Source organism: Pelophylax lessonae (genome assembly GCF_965119305.1).
Source record: "Pelophylax lessonae genome assembly, chromosome: 11".
Taxonomy (NCBI): Eukaryota; Metazoa; Chordata; class Amphibia; order Anura; family Ranidae; genus Pelophylax; species Pelophylax lessonae.
This window is the reverse complement of record NC_138778.1, coordinates 163,752,853-163,770,504: the sequence shown is the minus strand read 5'-3', so window position 1 is coordinate 163,770,504 and position 17,652 is coordinate 163,752,853. Positions and strand designations below refer to the sequence as shown.

The 17,652-nt window shown below is 43.0% G+C and overlaps 1 protein-coding gene across 1 annotated transcript in view; it reads left to right on the top strand.

Annotated features, from left to right (window-relative positions):
* The window catches only part of LOC309567464 (keratin, type I cytoskeletal 42-like), a gene marked incomplete at its 3' end in the record, with an annotated part of 40,203 nt that extends 39,516 nt beyond the window's left edge, over window positions 1-687 (top strand). Inside the window, exon 8 of the mRNA XM_082272853.1 lies at window positions 569-687. Within this exon, the coding sequence (XP_082128979.1) occupies window positions 569-687 (119 nt within the window). The remainder of the gene's footprint in view (window positions 1-568) is intronic.
* Window positions 688-17,652: the final 16,965 nt, after the last annotated feature.

Genomic DNA, 17,652 nt, shown 5'->3' with positions numbered 1-17,652 from the left:
AAATTGTAAGCCATAATAATCAAAATTAAAATTAAAAGAAAGAAATGCTTGAAATGTATCACTCTGTGTGTAACGCATCTATATAAAATATACAAGTTTCTCTTTTTGAATTGAATTACTGAAATAAAATAACTTTTTGATGATATTCTAATTTTATGAGATGCACCTGTACATAGTGGGACATTATTTATATTATTGTACCCCATAATCATTCCCCTGAGGGGGCAGATATCTTATTATAATATTATAAATGGAGTTTCCATATTCTATTAAGCCCCTGTTCCCCTAACATGGAGGCGAGGTACTTTGCAAGGAGTTAGGATACTACTCCTAGTGAAAAAAACTAGTATTAGTCAAGGAATAAATCACATGTCTAGACATTCTAAATATGCATGAAGAGTCATGCTGCATATTAGTCTTTGAATGATAGTTGTGAGAAGAGAAGGAAGAAAACATTGTTCTTAAATCACTGATCTCTATGCAATTTGTACTCTTTGCCCTCAGGATATCCGTTATGCTTGTCTGTAGCTCTTAAACTAACATACTTGACCTGTTACTCTCATTTTAGAGATGATGAGAAGTCGCAAAATAAAGACTATCGTAGAAGAGGTGATTGATGGGAAGGTTGTGGCCACTGAAGTTAAAGAAATTGAAGAGAAGCTACCAAGCATATTGAAAGCACATTAAAAGTGAAAATAGTGCATACAACTGTTTATAATGCTGGTATACATGCCAGTATCTATAAGACTATATATGACTTGACATGAATTGACAAATAAAAATCTTAAGAATTGTTTATCTCTTTGCCTTTAACAGTCTATAGTATTCTGCAACTAGATGATAGGGCATGAATGGAATGGCAGGAAGGAGTTAACCTGAATCTGTCAAACCATATACTGTAAGTGTCCATTCACACTACCGCCTGACAAGTCGCGGTCCGTCGCGGTCCATGCAGTGCTACAGGACCCATTCTAATAGGAGCGACACAAGTCGCTCCGACTTAGAAAAAGGGTCCTGTACTACTTCGGGGCGACCTCGGAGCGACTTGCATAGACATTCATTATATGAAGTCCATGCAAGTCGCGCCGAAGTCGCGGTGCACGGGACTTCACAGGTCGCCCCCGAAGTTGGAGCGACCTAGTGTGAACCGGCACTTATTGTTATACCATTAAGATAGGAAATAAATAGTAAACAAATACATAAATATTTAAGAGAAAATAAGGCAACTCAGACAAAATTGTTTGGATGTATAAAGGCCGCGGCTGTTTATTAACTGGTTAACAAAACATAAATAAAGTCATCAAAATATATAATTTAACATCACAACCACAACCTAGCCATGAACAACTCAGGTTGTACCATCAAAATATATCCACATAAATATACCATCCTTCACCACTTTACAAATCGTCCCCCTCTGCAAAGCAGAGGTGACCCAACCAGTTAATATTGTAGCCGCGACAAACCAAGGGGAGGGGGGAGGGGAACGCTGGTAAGAGATGTCTTGAGGGGATTGAACCTTAAGATAATGGAACCCTGCTTAAATAGCCCTAAACTGAGGTACTGGTGGGCTCATAGGGCGGGAGAGGGAAGACGGGAAGGGGCCTCATTCGCTGCTAAACTTAGAGAAGGTTGAAAACTGCCCAGCTACCTAGTCTAAGCTGCCCAGATACGGGAAAGAGCAGGATCCTCAGAGCGGGAAAGGGGGCTAGTAAAGCTAGGGAGTCAAAAGGTCACTACCTCATATCAAACTAACTAACAATATGGCTGAACTGAACCTAATGTGTCCCTGATTAAACTACCTAATAATATGGCTGGACCAAGCTAATGTGTCCCTATTCCCTTCCGCCATCCCATGGGTAGAGATGTACCGAACGGTTCGCCGGCGAACAGTTCCCGGCGAACTTCGAACGTTCGCGTTCGCCGCTGCGGGCGAACATATGCGATGTTCGGTCCGCCTCCTATACATCATCATTGAGGCAAACTTTGACCCTGAACATCACAGTCAGCAGACACATTCCAGGCCAATCAGCATACCTCCCTCCCACACCCTCCCACCTCCTATAAATAAGCAAGGGCAGCATCCATCTTAGATCATTTCTGTGTTACTGAGAGCAGGGAAAGTGCTGGTGCTGCTGCTGCTGTTATAGCTGGAGACAGTTCCCGGTCTTGTTAGCCAGTGTTCTTGGTACACTCCTGCTGTAAGGACAGCACCCCAAAAAGCCCTTCCTAGGGCTGGTATTTGAGGTTTTTTTTTGGATATATATATATATATATATCTATTGTCCCCAAAAGCCCTTTTGAGGGATGGTATTTGTGTAATTTTTTTTGTTCTGTGATATATATATATATATATATATATATATATATATATTGTCCCCAAAAGCCCTTTTGAGGGCTGGTATTTGTGTAATTTTTTTTGTTCTGTGATATATATATATATATATATATATATATATATATATATATATATATTGTCCCCAAAAGCCCCTTTGAGGGCTGGTATTTGAGTATTTTTTTAATATATATATATATATATGTAGCATGTCCAGAACCAGAAAAAAAAGATCATATAGGTGTAAAAGGGGTTCCCACCATCCATGCTCTACTGAAAAATTATCTTTTTTTTCTGAGCTGAAACTTCACAGGTACACTTTTTAGACCCCCTAGACACTAAATCACACAAAAAAAGTTCTTAAAAATTGTCATTTTTGATAGAGAGCCAATTATTGGAAAATTTAAAAAAAAAAAAAAAAAAAATTCTTTGGATTTATTGTTTGGGGGGTCTAAAAGGTGTACCTGTGAAGTTTCAGCTCTGCAGCATGTCCAGAACCAGGAAAAAAAGATCATATAAAAGGGGTTCCCACCATCCCTGCTCTACTGAAAAATTATCTTTTTTTCTGGTTCTGGACATGCTACAGAGCTGAAACTTCACAAGTACACTTTTTAGACCCCCTAGACACTAAATCACACAAAAAAAGTTCTTAAAAATTGTCATTTTTGATAGAGAGCCAATTATTGGAAAACTTAAAAAAAAAAAAAAACTTAAAAAAAAAAAATTCTTTGGATTTATTGTCTGGGGGGGTCTAAAAAGTGTACCTGTGAAGTTTCAGCTCTGTAGCATGTCCAGAACCAGAAACAAAAATAGAATCAGGGTTAGGGCTAGGGTTAGGGTTAGGGTTAGGGCTAGGGTTAGGGTCAGGGCTAAGGTTAGGGTTATTTTTAGTGCTTAGGGTTAGAGTTAGAGGGGTAGGGGTAGGGCTACTAACTCTAACCCTAAGTATCTCACCGTAACCCTAACCCTAGCCCCTAACACTAAACCTAACCCTAACCCTTCTAACCATAACCCTAACCCTCTAACCTTAACCCTAACCCTCTAACCTTAACCCTAACCCTCTAAGCCTAGCCATAAAAATAACCCTAACCCTAAACCTAACCCTAGCCCTAACCCTAGCCCTAACCCTAGCCCTAACCCTAACCCTAGCCCTAACCCTAATTCGTAATTTTTTCTGGTTCCGGACATGCTACAGAGCTGAAACTTCACAGGTACACTTTTTAGACCCCCCCAGATGCTAAATCCAAAGAAATTTTTTATTTTTATTTTTTTTTAATTTTTCCAATAATTGGCTCTCTATCAAAAAATTACAATTTTTAAGAACTTTTTTTGTGTGATCCCTCTCCGGCATGCCACAGTCCAGGTGTTTGTCCCCTTGAAGCAACTTTTCCATTACTATTGTGGCCAGAAAGAGTCCCTGTGGGTTTTAAAATTCGCCTGCCTATTAAAGTCTATGGCGGTTCGCAATGTTCGCCGGTTCGCGAACATTCGCCGATGTTCGCGTTCGCCGTTTGCGAACAGCGAATTTTATGTTCGCGACATCACTACCCATGGGAAAGGGGGGCTATAGAAGCCCCCTTTCTCATATTTTCTTAAACAAATCTGGAAAGCTACATCATTACCGTCATACCCAATATGCTCACTGGTGGGTAAAACTAGGTTAAGCAATTCCTGAGCGTTTCCGCACCGCATTGCAATTGCATTATGTTTGTGGTCCAGTGTGGGTCTCAATACAAAGCTACACGACACCCCAAAAGGATCGCAAACGCAGTGCGGTTTGTCCGTACCGGATAGCATGGTACAAAACAATCATGCAATGTGGTTGCGGTGTGGCTCTAAAAAAGGTGCCTGTACTTTTTTAATGAATGGCTAAAATCGCAGCGCACTGAATCGCATGTGAATTGCACAGGAATGTGGTGGTGGTTCCTGTGCGATTCACTCGTGGGCTATAGTGTGGACTGGGGCTAAGTTATAAAGCAAAGGTCAATCTTTTTTACTGGTTCCATGTAATTTTTTGATGAATAGCTTCACCATCAATGAAGTGGATCGCTTTATAGCTTACGCAAAACACCAAATAATTGTCAATTATGCAAGCACTATGCAACTATGTCAAAATGTTTTTTGGCACAACACTTAATAGGAACATTTGGGTCACACCAGTGTTTACACTAAGGCTTGCCACACATTATACAATCTACTTGTGCATATTTCCTTTAGATATACCGAGACCATATAATATGAGGTCAAACCCAAACACTCAATTTGAATGCAATCAGGCAGGTCCTGTTGAAGACATAGTTTAAGGTAAATCCAAAGGAATTTTAATAGGAAATTTGTGGAATGAATGAATAGCTTTAGGCTCTGGTGGGAGGTAAGTTAAAACAGACATACTCCAAACTGTCTTGATGCTATCTTATAATTGAGGAAATATTTGAGGAAACAATAGTGATCCTAAAAAGTTATCTAATGTATGCAATATAAACCCCTCTCCAGGATCTGTCAACCAAGACTTTTGCCAGTTGCCCCAAAAAATATAAAATGGTCAGACCAGGTTTCTTTTATGTAATGTGTATGGGCACCTTTTCTTACCTGAAGAAAAGCACATTTTAAAATAGCCAAACAGTACTCTTTAATTTTTTGTACAAAAACAGCCAAAGCCAGTAAGACTATTATCCACAAAGTGAGTACCATTAAAAACAGGAACATTACATGACTATCGTAGAACAGATGTGACTATAAACCTGGCTGAACGGTCAACCCACCACCCACTTGCACCCTTTCACCTTTACCTTATCCCAATAATCGAGACGACACCGTGAGTGGAATAAAATTGACCATAGCAGCCCTTTTATTAATTCCAAATTAAATTAACATAAATTAACATAAAGGAAAAAAACATTCCTTAAAACAGAAACGTCAAAAAACAGTTAAAGCTTTTGTTGGTCTTTGAGGCCCCCCATTTAATGTTCTGATAATACTACACTGCGGGCCCACTAAAACATAATAGGCCTCCAGCCGCAAAACGCCAGCTCGGAGACAACACTCTACCCGCAGTGTACCCATTTTTCCTTCCATTCAAACTGACCTCAACTGGAACGCACCAGAGGGAACCTACCACCAGTGGGTCCTGAACCATTACCTTGACTTAAAGGTTCTTGCACCTGCCAGCAAAGACCAACAAAAAACGCCACAGCTACCACGACATCCCAGGCAAACCTGTCAAAACAAAGAAAAAAGAACAAACCCCCACCAAGGAACCAAAACAAATAGACTTGAAACAATAGGGAGGGAGGGAGGGACGCTTCTTCTGCCGAGTGAGGGGACTTTTTTGGCGCCCCCAGCAGATCCCACCTCTTCCTGCCTGCCAGCCCCACCTCCCCCTAAAGCTAACCTAAACAACTTAGGCTCCCCCCCCCCCATGACACACCCTGTCTGAACTTGTGCTTCCTAATTTAACCCCTACCACTCTTCTGTCCCCCTAGTCATGCTGGCCCTACGATATCTCTCCGCTCCTGCTCCGGGCCTCACTTTTAGAACCATCCATGAATGATAATAACTGTGACATCATTATCGGTATGTCAAAAAACATCTCACCCAGCATTAGGCCCGAATAATCTGCCCATAATCAGATCCACCAGGGCGAGCCCAGGAACATCGAACCATGGATCCCATAACTGTTTGTACTTTCGCAGGCATCCCCTATGCTATACATTTTTCCATCAGTAGTGAATTACCAACTGTAGTAATCCATTTCCTAACTGTAGGTGGGGGGGGGGGTCCTCTGATTTCCAATGTACCATTTTTAACTTGTGGGCTAAAAATAGGACTCTTATTCCTTCTCTGTTGTAGTTCTCCCAATCAAATTTGTCTAATATACTAAGCAAATATGGTTTGGGATCTAAAGGAAGAGATACCTGATATACCTTGTTCAGGGTGTCCACCACCCCGCACCAGCATGAGTGTATTTTGGGCATCTCCACAGTAGATGGATCAAATCCTAATGATCATGTTTACATCTAGAGCACATGGGCATGGATAGAAGTCCCATGGCATGTAGTCTGTGGGGAGTGTAGTACACCCTCAAGAGAATATATAACTGAGTCAGCCTCTGTGTCACATTTAACAAACAAAGTGAAGAAATGTCATCAGCACACCAAGGATTTCTTAAAGGGTCCAAAGATTTATTACGTGGTCATGTAGTAAATATACAGCAATGTTTCAGAGCCTCACAGGGCCCCTTTGTCACTCGCCTGACGAAGGGGCCCTGAGAGGCTCTGAAACTGTCATGAATATGCCTGTACTGTCTGCTTACCTGTTTGGCTTGTGTATCAGCTTTAGGGACCGTGCTCTCACACCTGTGTGTTTAAGTAATCTTCTCTCAGCATGGCTCCACCCCAGCCTCTAACAGGAAACATTATTACCTGCGCACTTCAAGCCATCCTTGTCCGAGCAACAATTGTGTGAAGGCTTCCCTGTGTGTTTATTGTCGTGTGCACTACATCTGATATCTGTGTACCAACTTTGGCTTGTTCACCTGTCCATCCTTGTCCGCTTGTTGCCCCCACACTTTGGCTTGTTCTTCTGACTATCCCTTGTAGCCCTGTATTGCTGCTTCCTCCCCATCCACCAGAGCCAGCTGTGAGCGTGAGCTGGGAGACCCTGGGGGCCACGACCTGGAGTCAGCTGCAGCCAAGTCCATCCTCACCATCAGAGGTTCTGGGGAAAACTTGCTGGGTCTTAGACTCTGTGCCCTGGGGAATCTTATGTTCTAGCTCCCTGTCCAGGACAGTGGTTGCGACCCTGTGTAGCTGCTTCTCTGAACCATTGACCCTCAGCTGTCAGCCGTTGGGTTCACAACCACCGTGGTGCGCTCCCCGTCTCTTGCTGATACCTACAGAAACATTGCTGTATATTTACTATGTGACCACGTAATAAATCTTTGGACCCTACCAAGGAATCCTTGGTGTGCTGATGACATTTCTTTACTTTGAGTATCCATGGTATCCAGCCTATGGTCATTGCAGCACCCAGCATTACAGCAATACTGAACAGCCGGTTTTCTTGAATGAATGTGTGGGGAATATTGCATTTTGAATTGACATTTAACAAACAAGTCACCACTGATTGGAGGGCTTCCTTCCACTGATCCCCAGTGAGCTGACCCATGTCCCCTTCCCACTTCTCCAAAACTTCTAAAGGGTATTTCTTCAAGAATGACTGAAGCAACATAGCATTGTGTAATGAATCATTTAGAGGACTCAGCATCCTTGTTGGAGTATTGGCACCTTTAGTCTGGCCTTTGCTGTCTGATTTCCCTAGCAAAGGTGGTCATATAAGCAACATCAGCTCTGTTAAAGAGCTACTAAAGCTGATTTAGTAGAATCAATAAGTAACTTGGTAATGAATGACACCAAGAAGACAAAATTAAGTGTCACTCAGGTAGAGATGTAAAGTCCAGCTAGACCGCTGTGAGTTCAGGCAGGGACAGGGAGGTCATCTTAGCTCCAAGCTACAGCAATGTCAAAGGAAAAGTTCAATAAGCCGCACATCATTAAGCAGGTATGATGATTAAGCTCCAAGGGGTGGAGCGAAATACATTGGGGGAGCAGGCTGGCTTGAGTCTGGGCTGAGGCTGCCATTCATCTCACCTCATGCTCATGAGTCTGCTTCATGATGTGCAGCTTATGGATCTTTTACTTTGAAAACGAATGAGACCGGTAAATATTAAATTTGAGCATAAAGTGTAAAGTCAACCCCTCCACCTCTTTATAAGCTTCCCAATACTTTCTATTGCTGCTCCACCACTCTTTCCTTTTGGCTACCACTGTAAAATATCCAATGCTTTTGAAAATGGTGTGGGTATGGATGACCTCTTCCCATGATGCAGTAATCAAGCCTACCAAGTGACACTGTAACATGACAGATGGGGTGATGTTACTACTCACTCTGAGCACTCGTGTTAGCTGACACCAAGTATTTTGGTGGCTGCTGTGTTAGAAGATAGAACGATGAGGGAGCATGAAAAATGTGACTATATAGTGGCTAGGATGTGGGCTTTACATAGATACTCTTACTTGGACCTGAATAGTCAGAAAGCCCACTCATCTTAATCAGAGGGTGGTGCTGGAAATCTCAAAACCACTACATTTTCACCAGTATTATTTCATGGGTAGTACAAAAATCCTGTTAGTACCAAATTCCTGTATGTCACATAGCTGATGATTGAGCCTAACGTGAAGAGGAAGGCTTCACTTACAGTTCTGACTCAGGAGTGACCGAGATTGGAATAGTGCTTTCTGTCAAGAACGTGGCAAGGTATTACAGGAGTGCCTGTAATTAGGGATGATCGGACGGTTCGGGTCGACCATCGGTTCGACCCAAACATTGGCTGTTCGAAATTCGGCCGAATTCCGAACTTTTTTCCGGTAAAAGCCTGTGATTGGACCAGAAACGTCAGTAAAAGCCAATTGAGGGGGCAGGAGTCTGCTAGGAATGTGATTGGAGTGACTACGGGGTCCAGAGGCCAATCAGTAGTGAATACGCCCCCCAGTATATAACATAGCCCCGCCAAACCTCTAGCACTGTAATACAGGGGCTGTGGAAGAGAGTGGAAGCATTAGTGTTACTCCTGCTGTATGGAGCTGTTCTTTTAGTGTGAGGAAAGGGATATGCAGTGTAGTTAGGGTACTATATACCACTATAGTTAGATTCAATAATCTAGTTTCTGTAGGGATACCTTTAAGTGTCAGGGTGACCGTAGTGTAGTTTAGCTGACTCTGCCTGAGGCTGCCATACCAGAGTGACCGAACTCTGCCATGTCAGGGTGACCCCACTATGCAGATTTTGGGCTAGGGGTACACACAGGGCTTTTTTTCTCGGAGAATAGGTGCAGAAACTCCCCCCTTCTGAGTCACGTATTTGTCTCCACCCACTACCCACCTCTGAGCACTGTCCCTTGGTTCCGCCCCCTACCCAACTCCCACGCACAATATACCTCACCCAGCAACAAAAAATCCACCCCAGCAACATTAGACCCCCTCCAGTAGCAAAAACAGCTCTCCCAGCAATAGACCTCTACCTCAACAGGAGATCCCAACCAAAAACATAAGACCCCCCCAGCAACAATAGATCCCCCAGCAGCAACAACACACTTACACAATAACAGATCCCTAATAGTGACAATAGATCCCCAAGCAGCCAGCATCAAGAGACCCTACAAACACACCCCACACCCCTTGCTATTACATACATTCATTGCTGGAGGTGCCGGAACTGCGTTCCACCGCGTTCCTGCTGAAAAAAAGCCCTGGGTACACACACATATATATATATATATATATATATATATATATATATATATATATGTGTGTATATATGTATATATAAACACACACACACACACACACACATATATATAAATATATATATAAATCAAAAAGTAAAACACACCAAACACACTGATACATTGGAAAATAAAATAAATTCACATTAGTATGCCCCCCAGTGCCCTTTCCTGCATTTTTACTGCACTTTTTTATGTACAGTATATGTATATGTATATATCTATATATATATATATAGATATATACCCCTATACAGAAGTTCAGATGTCATGCCTGCCTCCAAACGCCCAAAAAAAGCCTGAAACAGGTGTGAAAGGAGGGTAACACCATCCCTGCGCTACTGAAATTCTAAGAAAAATAATCTGTTTTTTTTTTTTCTGGTTCTGGACATGCTACAGAGCTGAAACTTCACAGGTACACTTTTTAGACCCCCACAGACACTAAATCCAAAGAAATCCAATTTTTTTTTCAATAATTTTTTCAATAATTGGCTCTCTATCAAAAACGACAATTTTTAAGAACTTTTTTTTGCCTGGTTCATAGTCCCTGGGGCATGACCCAGAACCCTAGGCACTTTTTAGGGGCATTTATTGGGTTTTATGGCTTCAAAATTGTGTTTTTTGATTCCAGAAGTTCGGGTCCCATTGATTTCAATAGGGTTCTGGAATCCGAACCGAACTTTCGAGAAGTTCCGGTGTTCTGGCCGAACCGAACTTTTCAAAAGTTCGATCATCCCTACCTGCAATGAGTCCAGTAGTCCATGCTGGTTGTAGCTGACACTTCACCAGGAAGAAGCTAGGAGATGGGGACAGCTGACAGCAGACAGATGAAGTAAGCAGAGGGCTGGCTGGTAGACTTGCAGGTCCTCATTTGGCTGGCGACAGGCTGCAGATGCTTGGCAAGAGAGCAGGGACCAGATAAAAGTTTACTGGATTGGAGATGCTGCAGCAGGCTGGGTGAGGCTGGATGCAGGGTTCAGCATGCCGGTAACAGACAGACAGATCAGGCATGAATGGCAGGCAGAAGAGTAGTCAGGTAACAGGCCAAGGTCAGCAATGGTGAAGCAGATCAGGCAAGAACAGAAGACAGAAGCAGATTCAAGGGATAAGCCGAGGTCAGGGCAGGTAGTGTACAAGCGTGGTCAGAAGCAATCCAGTTCAGGATCAGAAACAGGCAATGGAGAAAACAGACCATACAGCAATGACCCAGTGCTGCAGTCCCTTTGGCATGATTATTGGTGATTGGTGATAGGCGCAAGACTGGGCATGTGTGCACGCATTGTATAGTTTGCTGGAAAGGGTGTATAGCAGTGTGCATAGAGTTCATCCAGAATGTGCGTGCATATGCACACAACTGTGCCCAACTGCCTAGCCAGTTGCCAGCCTGCGCATGCGCACACGTATGCACCTGAAAAATTGTCTGTGCTATGGCCAAGTCCACACTGTAATTGCCATTTACTTGCTATTCACTCTGTGAGGCAGGCTCCACTGTCCTGCTTCAGGGCTGTCATTCAGAAAGTCTTCCATGTCTTGCCAGCTACCCAACAACTGGTGAGTTTGTCAACAGTGGGTTGGACCAGCCTTTCACAAAATGGCAACCTGTTTTACAAGCGTCCATCCTTCCTTGGGATTACCTCCCCTCTGGGTTGAGGGGGGCTGATTGAGAAGGTTGTATTTCTGGTTTGAGGCTCCAGTGCTGGACCTGGGATCTAGAGAATGAGGCTTCTGGAAGCCATGTGGATCTAACTTTGTCTATACTACAGTCATCACTGGAACTGAAAAACAATAAAACCTCCAGCTGTGTATGGCTATGTTCACCAGTTTTATGTGGCACTTCAGAATGCTGAGACCCACTCAATGTTTTCTACCTAAAGCTGTCGGAGCTCGACCATCAATTTTTGGGGTATTTCTCCACCTCCTATCAAGTTCATTATAAAAGAGTTAAACTGCATTCAAACCTGGACCTGCCCTTCTTCTCCTATAGAAAGTAGACACACAATTATTTTCATTGCATTTTACCTGCCAGTCAGTTTGTTGTATTTCAGAACATCTTGCCAGTCTTGTACGCTAGCCATCCCATGGTGCGTTCATCACCAGTGTGTTGGACTAACCTTTGACACAACAGCTGTTCACTGTTTTTAATGGGTCCAGACTTCCCATCTGAGCAGAAGGTGGCTGATTTAGAGGGCTGTGTTGTAGTCCAAGGGCCCAGGGCTGGACCTAGAGGGTGACATCCCTCTTAAGATCATGTTGTCTTAATTTTGTCTATGAGGGAGTCATTACTGGAACTGACAAACACTAGAATATTACGTTTTGTGGGGCTATGCTCACCAGAAGAAGTTCTGTATGATGCTTCTGAACACTAAGATCCCCCCGTTACTTCTAACTAGAAAAGCTTCCAGAGTCTGACTATTGAGTTTTGGGGTATTCCACCTCCTATCAAGGTTTGTGAATAAACAGTCAAACTGCATTAAAGCCTGGTTTTGCAATTCTTTATGTACTAAAAGTATAAATGAAAAATGAAATATATCCTTGGGACAAGGTGTTCCAGTGAGGGTATCCCCCTCATCATCATAAGGGCCTTTCTGAACAAGATTCACAGACTCAGATATACCACCCTATAATCCCATTTAGCTGATGTTCAGGATCCCATTTGCCTAGGTTCTGCTACAATGCTGGGTATAAATGCTACAAGGAGAAGGACATCTCACATGACACCCCTTCCCAAAAACAAAAGTTACATAAGCAATCACGTCAGGAATAAAATATAGGCACTCAGCAGGTAGAGTGTCTCTGATAGCAAGCAATTGTGCTGCAAGTTTGAAAATTACTTGCTATAGTATTGGTAGACTTGCCAGGCTTCACAACTTTGTTGCACAATTGCAGCAAGTCCGCATTACTCCAGATCAACTTTCTTTGCAAACAATCTGCAAGTTTTCTGCAAGTTTTGGTTCAGTTATGTTGTGCAATAGTTATTCCACCACAGGGGTCACTGTGGCTGAATTTTCATGCTGTAGACTTGCAGAGCTCTTGCTGTAGACTCACCGCTGCAACTTTGCTCTTGCTAGAGACTTTACACACAAATTTGCTACAAATTGTTAAGTGTCAACTAGAACTTGTGCTTAAAGTGCTCTGCGGGTGTACAACTTGCCAGTGAAAGTGTGCAGCAAGTTAATCACTTGCCAACCTCCCGTTGCAGATATACTGCAGCTGGTTCAGCTACGCAAACTGATATATAGGTACGTCCGTTCCCAGGAGCGCTCCTGGGGGCGGGCATGCACCCCCATTAGGCAGCAGGGAAGCTGATCCAGGGGGGCGGCTGCCGCAATTGCTGTCGGGCACCCGTGATCGCCCCCCGTGTGGCAAGTTATCCTTGCTTTCTGGGGTGTGAATGAAATGTAAAGCTAAAACTTGTCTGAAATAAACCAAAAATAGGCCAACTGATGAGCCGACAGTTTAAAATTCATCCCAGTGTAATTCTCCTGCCATTGCAACCTGTATTAAAATGTGCTCCATTTTAACCTTTCACAAGTGAACGAGTCTTAAAGCAGACATCAGAAGATGCTTAAAATTAGGCCTCATGTACACTGCTACTTGTAAACGACTGTTTTGGAGCAGTTGGGCGTTTTTTTCAGAAGCCCCTGAACCCTCCTCTATGTTATCTTATCTGTCCATGTACACTTGGTCGTTTACAGTCATTTAGAGGCAGTTGATTTCAGTGTCGTTTTTTGGAAAGCAATTATTTGTGTTCAGGATGTTCAGAACGTGTGTTTACCGGCGTTTCAAACGTAAAACGCGAACACGACGGGACGCGGTTACCCGCATTTAGCGTTTGCGTTTTTTCTGTTTAAAGGGGAATGATTTTTTGACCTCTAAAAATGGATCTGAGCGCAAAAGCCCGCTAAACGCGACTGCAAACGCGACACAACGGACGTTTTAAACGTCCTTTACATAGCTGTTAAATTCCAGCGTTCAAAGGACTTTTTAAAACGTCCCGTGTAGATGTAGCCTTACCTTCACCAGCCAGAAAATTAGTGTAAAATGTAGTCATATAATCAATTATATTTTCTAATTATAATTATAAAAAGAAAAAAAATTGCTATTAAACCTAAATGCTTAAATATTTAAAATCCCCCCCCCCCCAGCTGATGAAAAATATATTGCTCTTTTTCGAGGGGGTGGGCTAACATACAGTACATAAATACTTGCATTAGGCCACGATCCCACAACAGCTGGTGATCAGTTCTCCAGCACTGGATTGTGGGTGGCAGCTCCTAATTTATCACATACAATGTAGGAGTAGCAACACTGTTATCAGGATTGGGACCGCTGGTTCTGCATGATGACTGCAGTGAGAGGGGCCGCGACAAGGCCAGTCAGATACTGGCAAGAAGAGTAGTTTCAGGGGACCGGTCTTAACAATTGGAACCGACAGGAAGGAAGGCCATTGAACATGGGATTAAAGTGGTTTCTAAATTCATTTTTTTTTTTTTTACCTTAATGCATTACATGCATTAAGGTAATAAAACCTATCACTTATTGTTTCTTTCCCTCCCCTCCCTAAATATTTACCTGAATTCTCTCTTGATCCAGTGCTGTACCCATCTGCAGCATTGCTTGTTTCTCTCCGTGCTCTTATAGGATTGACTGAGGGCAGCAGGAGCCATTGGTTCCTGCTATTGTCAGTCAAATCCAGTAAGAAGAAAGTGGGGGCATGGCCAAGTCATGCTGAACGCACACAGCCTGGCTCAGGAGCATACCCACAGGTGTGTCCCCATTTCCCATGGCTTGCTATAGGGGCACACTCAGGAGAGAAGGAGCATCAGTGCGGCAAAGGGACCCAGAAGAGAAGATAAGGGGCTGCTCTGTGTTATATAATTGCACAGAGCTAATAAGTATAAACCTCTTTTTTATTTTAGGGAAAAAAGTGAGCCTTTAGTATAACTTGAAAGCTGAGCCTTATCTCCAGTCATGCACAGTTGCACAGGTTCCTCTCCTGTACTGATATTATTTACTTTGACTTCATTGCACACTGTAAGCTTCAAACAGTGCACATTAGATGCTGCAGAAAGTCAGATAGAGTCCTCCTCATTTCGTGTCTGGAGATTGTCCAGCAACATCCAGCCCAGGGGTCTCCAAACTTTCTAAACAAAGGGCCATTTTTTTTGTCCTTTAGACTTTAGGAAGGCCGCACTCCGGAGGAGTGGACATTTTCTTGGCATTAGTGGGAGTAAACATCACATTTCATATCAGGTGCAGGAATAGTGCCCCATCGTTGGTATCATTGGGAGGAATAGTGCCCCATCGTTGGTATCATTGGGAGGAATAGTGCCCCATCGTTGGTATCATTGGGAGGAATAGTGCCCCATCGTTGGTATCATTGGGAGGAATAGTGCCCCATCGTTGGTGTCAATTGGAAAAATGGTGCCCTATATTTGGTGTCCATTGGAGAAATGGTGTCCCATTGCTGGTGTCAATAGAAGAAATGGTACCCCATTGCCACTGCCAGTTGGCAAAATAGTGTCTTGTATCAGTAAGAGGAATAATGCCCCAAGGGCCGGATAAAGGCAAGCAAAGGGCTTCATCTGGCCCCAGGGCTGCAGTTTGGAGACCATTGATCTAGCCCTTTCCTCTCCTGTCTTACTGTCTCTGAGCCCCTTTTATTCATTGGATTTCACTTATTTCAATTATGTATATTAACTACATTTGTGGGTCTTACCTAAAGTGGTCCACATTGAAATTCAGTCTTTCTAGGAACTCCTACTTCTCCAGACTGTTAGAATGTAATATTTATAAAACTCCTCCTAAGAGGAGCCCACTAATTATATTAGCGTTGAGGACTCTTGAGGGGAGTACTGAGGCAGGGTACTGTGATTTTTTCAGCAAGCTATGTGCAGCACCGTGTGAGACCCTACCACCAGTAATAATTGACTTGCGTTGCATAGAGAAGCACAGAGACCCAGCGAGGACATCACTGAGTCTAAAATAAAGAATATAATAAAAACAGAACATTTTTATTTTGAAATTCCGTTAGCATGTTAATGAGAGGGAGGGAAGAACCCAGAAAGGCAAAACATAGGCAGAATAAACTTTAGCTTTAAGGTTAAAATTACTCTATTTTAACCCACCCTCTAAAAACACAAGAAATACAATCTTCATCAGTTGGGGGAGGGGACAATTTAAATTATTTTATCACTTCTAACTTACAGTTTTACCAGCTCAAGCCATGAAGCTCATGGTAATCTAATTAGTAACCAATGGCAGCAAAGCCTATATATTAAAAAGGTAAACCAAATACACTGCTCAAAAAAATTAAAGGAACACTTTTTAATCAGAGTATAGAATCAAGTCAATTCAACTCCTGGGATATTGATCTGGTCAGTTTGATAGCAGAGGGGGTAGTTAATTAGTTTCAGCTGCTTTAGTGTTAATGAAATTAAACACATGTGCACTAGATGGGCAACAATGAGAAAACCTCCAAAACAGGAATGGTTTTACAGGTAGAGGCCACTGACATTTTGTTTCCCTACTCATCTTTTCTGAACGTTTTTCACAAATTTTGCTTTTGGCTAGGGTCAGTATCACTACTGGTAGCATGAGGTGATACCTGGACCCTATAGAGGTTGCAAAGGCAGTCCAACTCCACCAGGATGACACATCAATGCGTGCCATTGCTAGAAGGTCTTAAGTCTTAAGAGCATGGAGGAAATTCCAGGAGGCAGGCAGCTACTCTAGGAGAGCTGGACAGGGCAGTAGATGGTCCTTAACCCATGAGTGGGACCAGTATCTACTCCTTTGTGCAACGAAGAACAGGCTGATTACTGTCCTAGCCCTACAAAATGACCTCCAGCAGGCCACTGGTGTGAATGTCTCGGACCAAACAATCAGAAACAGACTTTATGAGGGTGGCCTGAGGGCCCAACATCCTCTAGTGGGCCCTGTGCTCACTGCCAGGCACAGTGGAGCTTGATTAGCATTTGCCATTGAACACCATAATTGGCAGGTCCGTCACTGGCTTTTCACAGATGAGAGCAGATTCACCCTGAGCACATGTGACAGAGGAGAAAGGGCCTGGAGAAGCCACGGAGAACGTTATGCTGCCTGTTACATTGTTCAGCATGACCAGTTTGGTGGTGGGTCAGTGATGGTCTGGGGAGGTATATCAATGGAGGGACACACAGACCTCTGCAGGCTAGACAATGGCACCCTGACTGCCATTAGGTATCATGATGAAATCTTTGGACCCATTGTCAGACCCTATGCTGGTGCAGTGGGTCATGGGTTCCTGGTTCACGACAATGCCCGGCCTCATGTGGCGAGAGTATGCAGCCAGTTCCAGGAAAATAAAGGAATTGATAACTATTGAATGACCCCCATGCTCGTCTCACCTAAATCCAATAGAATACCTCTAGGACATTATGTTTCGGTCCATCTGACGTCACCAGGTTGCACCTCAGTCTGTTCAGTCGCTCAATGATGCCTTGGTCCAGATCTGGCAGGAAAAACCCCAGGACACCATTAGTCGTCTCATTAGAAGCATTCCCCAACATTGCCATGCATGCATACAAGCACATGGGGGCCAAACAAACTACTGAGTATCATGTTGAGTTACTGCAATGACATTTCAGCAAAATGGACTAGCCTGCTGCATCATTTTTTCACTTTGATGAAAAATATAGATTAATCAGTATAGGTAGCCAGCATGAGATTTTTCCCCATTGAGATCTGATGTGTTTTCAAAGTGTTACTTTTATTTTTTTTGAGCAGTGTATAATTTTTCTGGTGGGGATTTTACAAGTCAGCATTAAAAATGAGTTGATGGCTGACCCTTGAAATTCCACAGTTGTTACCTAATAGATAGAAGAGCAAATAAAGCATTCTCGATACAGACCAGTGACCTACAGGAGATGACACCACCAGACAATGATACATGTCAACTTATCATTGTTTAAACATACCATGGAAAACTGACCAT